We start from the raw sequence: 8,354 nt of genomic DNA, 5'->3' as shown, positions 1-8,354 counted from the left end.
GGGGATTGTCCGTGCTAAATTGTCCCGTAGTGCCCAGGGATGTACAGGTTAGGGTGGGATTGACTGTGCTAAATTGTCCCGTAGTGCCCAGGGATGTGCAGGTTAGGGTGGGGATTGTCCGTGCTAAATTGTCCCGTAGTGCCCAGGGATGTACAGGTTAGGGTGGGATTGACTGTGCTAAATTGTCCCATAGTGCCCAGGGATGTGCAGGTTAGGGTGGGATTGACTGTGCTAAATTGTCCCGTAGTGCCCAGGGATGTACAGGTTAGGGTGGGATTGGCCGTGCTAAATTGTCCCGTTGTGCGCAGGGATGTGCGGGTTAGGGTGGGGATTGGCCGTGCTAAATTGTCCCCATAGTGCCCAGGGATGTGCAGGTTAGGGTGGGATTGGCTGTGCTAAATTGTCCCCGTAGTGCCCAGGGATGTGCAGGTTAGGGTGGGGATTGGCCATGCTAAATTGTCCCTGTAGTGCCCAGGGATGTGCAGGTTAGGGTGGGATTGGCCGTGCTAAATTGTCCCTGTAGTGCCCAGGGATGTGCAGGTTAGGGTGGGGATTGGCCGTGCTAAATTGTCCCGTAGTGCCCAGGGATGTACAGGTTAGGGTGGGATTGGCCGTGCTAAATTGTCCCCGTAGTGCCCAGGGATGTACAGGTTAGGGTGGGGATTGGCCGTGCTAAATTGTCCCCGTAGTGCCCAGGGATGTGCAGGTTAGGGTGGATTGGCCGTGCTAAATTACCCATAGTGCCCAGGGATGTACAGGTTAGGGTGGTATTGACCGTGCTAAATTGTCCCCGTAGTGCCCAGGGATGTGCAGGTTAGGGTGGGGATTGTCCGTGCTAAATTGTCCCGTAGTGCCCAGGGATGTACAGGTTAGGGTGGGATTGACTGTGCTAAATTGTCCCGTAGTGCCCAGGGATGTGCAGGTTAGGGTGGGGATTGTCCGTGCTAAATTGTCCCGTAGTGCCCAGGGATGTACAGGTTAGGGTGGGATTGGCCGTGCTAAATTGTCCCGTAGTGCCCAGGGATGTGCAGGTTAGGGTGGGATTGGCCGTGCTAAATTGTCCCGTAGTGCCCAGGGATGTACAGGTTAGGGTGGTATTGACCGTGCTAAATTGTCCCCGTAGTGCCCAGGGATGTGCAGGTTAGGGTGGGATTGGCCGTGCTAAATTGTCCCGTAGTGCCCAGGGATGTACAGGTTAGGGTGGGATTGGCTGTGCTAAATTGTCCCCGTAGTGCCCAGGGATGTGCAGGTTAGGGTGGGGATTGCCCGTGCTAAATTGTCCCGTAGTGCCCAGGGATGTGCATGTTCGGGTGGGATTGACCGTGCTAAATTGTCCCCGTAGTGCCCAGGGATGTGCAGGTTAGGGTGGGATTGACCGTGCTAAATTGTCCCATAGTGCCCAGGGATGTGCAGGTTAGGGTGGGATTGGCCGTGCTAAATTGTCCCGTAGTGCCCAGAGATGTGCAGGTTAGGGTGGGATTGACCGTGCTAAATTGTCCCATAGTGCCCAGGGATGTACAGGTTAGGGTGGGATTGGCCGTGCTAAATTGTCCCGTAGTGCCCAGAGATGTGCAGGTTAGGGTGGGATTGACCGTGCTAAATTGTCCCATAGTGCCCAGGGATGTGCAGGTTAGGGTGGGATTGGCCGTGCTAAATTGTCCCGTAGTGCCCAGAGATGTGCAGGTTAGGGTGGATTGGCCGTGCTAAATTGTCCCCGTAGTGCCCAGGGATGTGCAGGTTAGGGTGGGATTGGCCGTGCTAAATTGTCCCGTAGTGCCCAGAGATGTGCAGGTTAGGGTGGGATTGGCCGTGCTAAATTGTCCCCGTAGTGCCCAGGGATGTGCAGGTTAGGGTGGGGATTGGCCGTGCTAAATTGTCCCATAGTGCCCAGGGATGTACAGGTTAGGGTGGGGATTGGTCGTGCGAAATTGTCCCGTAGTGCCCAGGGATGTACAGGTTAGGGTGGGATTGGCCATGCTAAATTGTCCCTTAGTGCCCAGGGATGTACAGGTTAGGGTGGATTGGCCGTGCTAAATTGTCCCATAGTGCCCAGGGATGTACAGGTTATGGTGGGATTGGCCGTGCTAAACTGTCCTGTAGTGCCCAGGGATGTACAGGTTAGGGTGGGATTGGCCGTGCTAAATTGTCCCCGTAGTGCCCAGGGATGTGCAGGTTAGGGTGGGATTGGCCGTGCTAAATTGTCCCGTAGTGCCCAGGGATGTACAGGTTAGGGTGGGATTGGCCGTGCTAAATTGTCCCATAGTGCCCAGGGATGTGCAGGTTAGGGTGGGATTGGCCGTGCTAAATTGTCCCCGTAGTGCCCAGGGATGTACAGGTTCGGGTGGGATTGGCCGTGCTAAATTGTCCCCGTAGTGCCCAGGGATGTGCAGGTTAGGGTGGGGATTGGCCGTGCTAAATTGTCCCATAGTGCCCAGGGATGTGCAGGTTAGGGTGGGATTGGCCGTGCTAAATTGTCCCCGTAGTGCCCAGGGATGTACAGGTTAGGGTGGGGTTGGCCGTGCTAAATTGTCCCCGTAGTGCCCAGGGATGTGCGGGTTAGGGTGGGGTTGGCCGTGCTAAATTGTCCCCGTAGTGCCCAGGGATGTACAGGTTAGGGTGGGATTGACTGTGCTAAATTGTCCCATAGTGCCCAGGGATGTGCAGGTTAGGGTGGGGATTGTCCGTGCTAAATTGTCCCCGTAGTGCCCAGGGATGTACAGGTTAGGGTGGGATTGACTGTGCTAAATTGTCCCGTAGTGCCCAGGGATGTACAGGTTAGGGTGGGATTGACTGTGCTAAATTGTCCCGTAGTGCCCAGGGATGTGCAGGTTAGGGTGGGGATTGTCCGTGCTAAATTGTCCCGTAGTGCCCAGGGATGTACAGGTTAGGGTGGGATTGGCCGTGCTAAATTGTCCCGTAGTGCCCAGGGATGTACAGGTTAGGGTGGGATTGACTGTGCTAAATTGTCCCATAGTGCCCAGGGATGTGCAGGTTAGGGTGGGGATTGTCCGTGCTAAATTGTCCCGTAGTGCCCAGGGATGTACAGGTTAGGGTGGGATTGACTGTGCTAAATTGTCCCGTAGTGCCCAGGGATGTGCAGGTTAGGGTGGGGATTGTCCGTGCTAAATTGTCCCGTAGTGCCCAGGGATGTACAGGTTAGGGTGGGATTGACTGTGCTAAATTGTCCCATAGTGCCCAGGGATGTGCAGGTTAGGGTGGGATTGACTGTGCTAAATTGTCCCGTAGTGCCCAGGGATGTACAGGTTAGGGTGGGATTGGCCGTGCTAAATTGTCCCGTTGTGCGCAGGGATGTGCGGGTTAGGGTGGGGATTGGCCGTGCTAAATTGTCCCCATAGTGCCCAGGGATGTGCAGGTTAGGGTGGGATTGGCTGTGCTAAATTGTCCCCGTAGTGCCCAGGGATGTGCAGGTTAGGGTGGGGATTGGCCATGCTAAATTGTCCCTGTAGTGCCCAGGGATGTGCAGGTTAGGGTGGGATTGGCCGTGCTAAATTGTCCCCGTAGTGCCCAGGGATGTGCAGGTTAGGGTGGGGATTGGCCGTGCTAAATTGTCCCGTAGTGCCCAGGGATGTACAGGTTAGGGTGGGATTGGCCGTGCTAAATTGTCCCCGTAGTGCCCAGGGATGTACAGGTTAGGGTGGGGATTGGCCGTGCTAAATTGTCCCCGTAGTGCCCAGGGATGTGCAGGTTAGGGTGGATTGGCCGTGCTAAATTACCCATAGTGCCCAGGGATGTACAGGTTAGGGTGGTATTGACCGTGCTAAATTGTCCCCGTAGTGCCCAGGGATGTGCAGGTTAGGGTGGGGATTGTCCGTGCTAAATTGTCCCGTAGTGCCCAGGGATGTACAGGTTAGGGTGGGATTGACTGTGCTAAATTGTCCCGTAGTGCCCAGGGATGTGCAGGTTAGGGTGGGGATTGTCCGTGCTAAATTGTCCCGTAGTGCCCAGGGATGTACAGGTTAGGGTGGGATTGGCCGTGCTAAATTGTCCCGTAGTGCCCAGGGATGTGCAGGTTAGGGTGGGATTGGCCGTGCTAAATTGTCCCGTAGTGCCCAGGGATGTACAGGTTAGGGTGGTATTGACCGTGCTAAATTGTCCCCGTAGTGCCCAGGGATGTGCAGGTTAGGGTGGGATTGGCCGTGCTAAATTGTCCCGTAGTGCCCAGGGATGTACAGGTTAGGGTGGGATTGGCTGTGCTAAATTGTCCCCGTAGTGCCCAGGGATGTGCAGGTTAGGGTGGGGATTGCCCGTGCTAAATTGTCCCGTAGTGCCCAGGGATGTGCATGTTCGGGTGGGATTGGCCGTGCTAAATTGTCCCCGTAGTGCCCAGGGATGTACAGGTTAGGGTGGGATTGGCCGTGCTAAATTGTCCCGTAGTGCCCAGGGATGTGCAGGTTAGGGTGGGGATTGGCCGTGCTAAATTGTCCCGTAGTGCCCAGGGATGTGCAGGTTAGGGTGGGATTGGCCGTGCTAAATTGTCCCCGTAGTGCCCAGGGATGTGCAGGTTAGGGTGGGATTGGCCGTGCTAAATTGTCCCCGTTGTGCCGAGGGATGTGCAGGTTAGGGTCGATTGGCCGTGCTAAATTGTCCCCGTAGTGCCCAGGGATGTACAGGTTAGGGTGGGATTGGCCGTGCTAAATTGTCCCGTAGTGCCCAGGGATGTGCAGGTTAGGGTGGGATTGGCCGTGCTAAATTGTCCCCATAGTGCCCAGGGATGTACAGGTTAGGGTGGATTGGCCGTGCTAAATTGTCCCGTAGTGCCCAGGGATGTGCAGGTTACGGTGGGATTGGCTGTGCTAAATTGTCCCCTAGTGCCCAGGGATGTGCGGGTTTAGGGTGGATTGACCGTGCTAAATTGTCCCTGCAGTGCCCAGGGATGTGCAGGTTAGGGTGGGGATTGGCCTGCAGGGTCAGGCTAGGGGCGTTGTGTGGACAGCAGTGAGGGTCAGGCTGGACCCTAACCTGCACATTTTTGGACTGTGGGAGGAAACTGGAGCACCCGGAGGAAACCCACGCAGACACATTGAGAATGTGCAAACTCCACCCAGACAGTTGCTCGAGGGTGGAATCGAACCCAGGTCCCTGGTGCTGTGAGGTAGCAGTGCTAACCACTATGCCACAGGTCCCCCACATTATATCTTTCCCCTCTCACCCTAACCCTGTGCCCTCTAGTCCTGGACTCCCTGACCCTTAGGGAAAAGACTTTGTCTATTTGTCCTATCCATGCCCTCTCGTGATTTTATAAACCTCTATAAGGTCACCCCTCAGCCTCCGACACTCCAGGGAAAACAGCCCCAGCCTGTTCAGCCTCTCCCTGTAGCTCAAACCCTCCAACTCTGGCAACATCCTGGTAAATCTCTTCTGAACCCTCTCCGGGTTAATGATATCCTTCCTCTAACAGAGTGACCAGAACTGGACCCAGTGTTGCAGAAGAGGCCTCACCAATGAGCTTTCCTTCAAATCGGATGATTTGACCAATCGCATTGCATTCAGAACCCATCGCCTGGCACTTTAACGTGAGGAACAGTTCGGGTCTAGGCTATCTCCTGAATTTGTTTTGAGGGGGTTTGACCTGGTCTGGTCCATAACACCAGCTCAAGGGGATGCTTCGACAGCAAATGCACTGTCGCAGGAGAAATAAGACACGATACCCACTGAACAGAAAACATTTTTACGTTGTTTAATTCCACATAAAGTTTCAGTGCACATCTCAACAACCAGAAACAGAAACAGAGAGAGAGAGAGAGACACGGGTATTGCTTCTTGTAAGAATACAGGGAAAAGAAATTACTGTTGGCAAATGTCACACAGACACTTTCAGGGGTGTGTGGGTGTGTGGGATTCAACCCCTGCCCACTATAAGATACAGAAGTACAAATAGTCCACTTGGCCCATTGAGTTGGCTCCGCGATTCGAGCGTGGCTGATGTGTTTCTCAACCCCAATCTCCCCGGAACCCTTGATCCTTGCACACCCCCTTTACGGAGCCTATCTCTGTCTGAAATACACAGGGGGGCACGTCCTGGCTGCCCCCACCGTTGGGAATCAATCATTCAGGTTTCACAGAGACCTGGTTTACACCCACAGCCTGGCCCCCCCCCCAACCACACCACCACAGCACTCAAACACTGCCACTCGGGGGGGGGGGACCCACAATCCCAACCCTAACCCTAATCCTAACCCCACCCTGGGAAGTGAGGGGGGGGGGAACTGGAGTGGAGTCGAGGGGATTGAGAGAGAAACCTCCTGTTCACTACCCATCCCATTCCCTACTGGGGCAGGATGAATATGGAACATCAGGAAATGTTGTTGCATCTAGTTACAGGCGAGGGTAATGGCTGTGTGTGTGTCACTGTGTGTGTGTCACTGTGTCTGTGTGTGTGTGTCACTGTGTGTGTGTCACTGTGAGAGTGTCACTGTGAGAGTGTCACTGTGAGAGTGTCACTGTGAGAGTGTCACTGTGTGTGTGAGTGTCATTGTGTGTGTGAGTGTCATTGTGTGTGTGAGTGTCACTGTCTGTGTGTGTGTGTGTGTCGCTGTGTGTGTGAGCGAGTGTCGCTGTGTGTGAGCGAGTGTCGCTGTGTGTGAGCGAGTGTCGCTGTGTGTGAGCGAGTGTCGCTGTGTGTGAGCGAGTGTCGCTGTGTGTGAGCGAGTGTCGCTGTGTGTGTGAGCGAGTGTCGCTGTGTGTGTGAGCGAGTGTCGCTGTGTGTGTGAGCGAGTGTCGCTGTGTGTGAGCGAGTGTCGCTGTGTGTGAGCGAGTGTCGCTGTGTGTGAGCGAGTGTCGCTGTGTGTGAGCGAGTGTCGCTGTGTGTGAGCGAGTGTCGCTGTGTGTGAGCGAGTGTCGCTGTGTGTGAGCGAGTGTCGCTGTGTGTGTGCGCGAGTGTCGCTGTGTGTGCGCGAGTGTCGCTGTGTGTGCGCGAGTGTCGCTGTGTCGTGCGCGAGTGTCGCTGTGTGTGCGCGAGTGTCGCTGTGTGTGCGCGAGTGTCGCTGTGTGTGAGAGTGTGGGCAAATGTGGTAGGAATAATATAAAAGAGATTGGAAATATATACGTGTGTGTGTGTGTGCGTGCGTGCGCCTGTGTATGACAGTGTCAATGTGTGTGTGTGTATGTGTGTAAAACTGAGGCTGCTGCTGTGTGTGTGTGTGTATGTGTAAAACTGAGGCTGCTGCTGTGTGTGTGTGTGTGTGTGTGTGTGTGTGTGCGTGCGTGTGCAGGTGCACGCGTGTGTCCTAGAATGACAAACAGAGTACACCAAGAGCCCTGGGTGTGGGGAGAAAGGGGCGTAAATACTCTGAGTAATTGTACAGGTCGGGGGACGGTGGAGACAATGGAATATTACACCAGTGGAAGAGGGGCTCCCAAGGGATGCTGGCTAAACCCCTCCCGCCCAAATCTACACCCCCCCCCCCTCCCCCTCACCCCCAAGAGGGCACACCACAGACCTTACCCCAAGTGGAGATTCCCCCCTCCTCCCTGAGACAGCGGAAACGACCCCCACAAGAGGCTGTACCTCTCCCCTCCCCACCACCATCACTCCCCACCCTCAGCGGATCTGCTGGGGTACGACGGGGATGTCGATCTCCAGGGTGGAGAGTCGGGAACGCCGGGAGTACCGCCCCACACTGTGGGCCTGCAGGCTCTCTGGGTAGGAGCCGAGGGGCTGCCAGAATGGGGGGGGCAGTGGGCGGCAGGTGCAGTACCACAGGAAGAGCAGGCACGAGGCCAGGAAGAGGCCGGCTCCGCTGCCCAGCGCCAGGAAGGCGGCGGGGCCTGGGCTCCAGGCAGAGGGGGGGTGACGGCGGCTCAGCTCGGCCGTGTGGAAGAGCAGCCAGAGGGACGGCGCGCAGACCAGAGCTGCCGACAGCAGGTAGAGCGCCCCGGCCACCAGCTGGCAGCCTGCCGCGTTCACCAGGCACTTGACCAGGTCCACGCTGTGGATCTTGGAGCTGCACGCCCCGTGGCACATTCCCAGCACGCACAGCAGGCTGGCGGAGCAGGCAGCCAGCAAAGCGAAGGGCAGAGCGAACTGCAGAAATCTCAGGTCCAGCTGGTCCAGGGTGCGGTACCAGGTGGGGTCATCCAGGGCGCAGCCTCCCCTCCCGGCCCCGGTGGCGGCCGAGGAAGAGGGGGGTCCCTCGAAGCGCACGCACCGGCTCCACAGGCCGTCCGACACGGTCACGTTTCGGTCGTTACGGTTGGGGGACTGCAGCTGCTGCAGGCGCCACTGGGGCAGGAGGGTGGCCCCCAGCAGGGCAGAGGCGGAGGCCAGGCCGCACAGCAGTGCCAGCGCCGGGGCTACGTGCGGGCCGTGGCACGCCATCGACATTCGGCACCAC

General features: G+C 56.4%; 1 protein-coding gene across 1 annotated transcript; it reads right to left on the bottom strand.

Moving 5' to 3' along the window:
- Nucleotides 1-7,469: 7,469 nt before the first annotated feature.
- Nucleotides 7,470-8,348, bottom strand: cldn12 (claudin 12). Its single transcript, XM_072567107.1, has one exon. It carries the CDS (start codon nucleotides 8,342-8,344, stop codon nucleotides 7,562-7,564), a length of 783 nt encoding a protein of 260 aa, XP_072423208.1. The 5' UTR covers nucleotides 8,345-8,348; the 3' UTR covers nucleotides 7,470-7,561.
- Between the last annotated feature and the right edge of the window lie 6 nt (nucleotides 8,349-8,354).

This window comes from Chiloscyllium punctatum, chromosome X (genome assembly GCF_047496795.1).
Source record: "Chiloscyllium punctatum isolate Juve2018m chromosome X, sChiPun1.3, whole genome shotgun sequence".
Taxonomy (NCBI): Eukaryota; Metazoa; Chordata; class Chondrichthyes; order Orectolobiformes; family Hemiscylliidae; genus Chiloscyllium; species Chiloscyllium punctatum.
The sequence above is the reverse complement of the archived record's forward strand: the minus strand, read 5'-3'. Positions and strand labels throughout refer to the sequence as shown.

Coding starts and splice junctions, on each gene's coding strand:
- cldn12 (XM_072567107.1), bottom strand. CDS start 8,344: ATGTCGATGGCGTGCCACGGCCCGCACGTAGCCCCGGCGCTGGCACTG.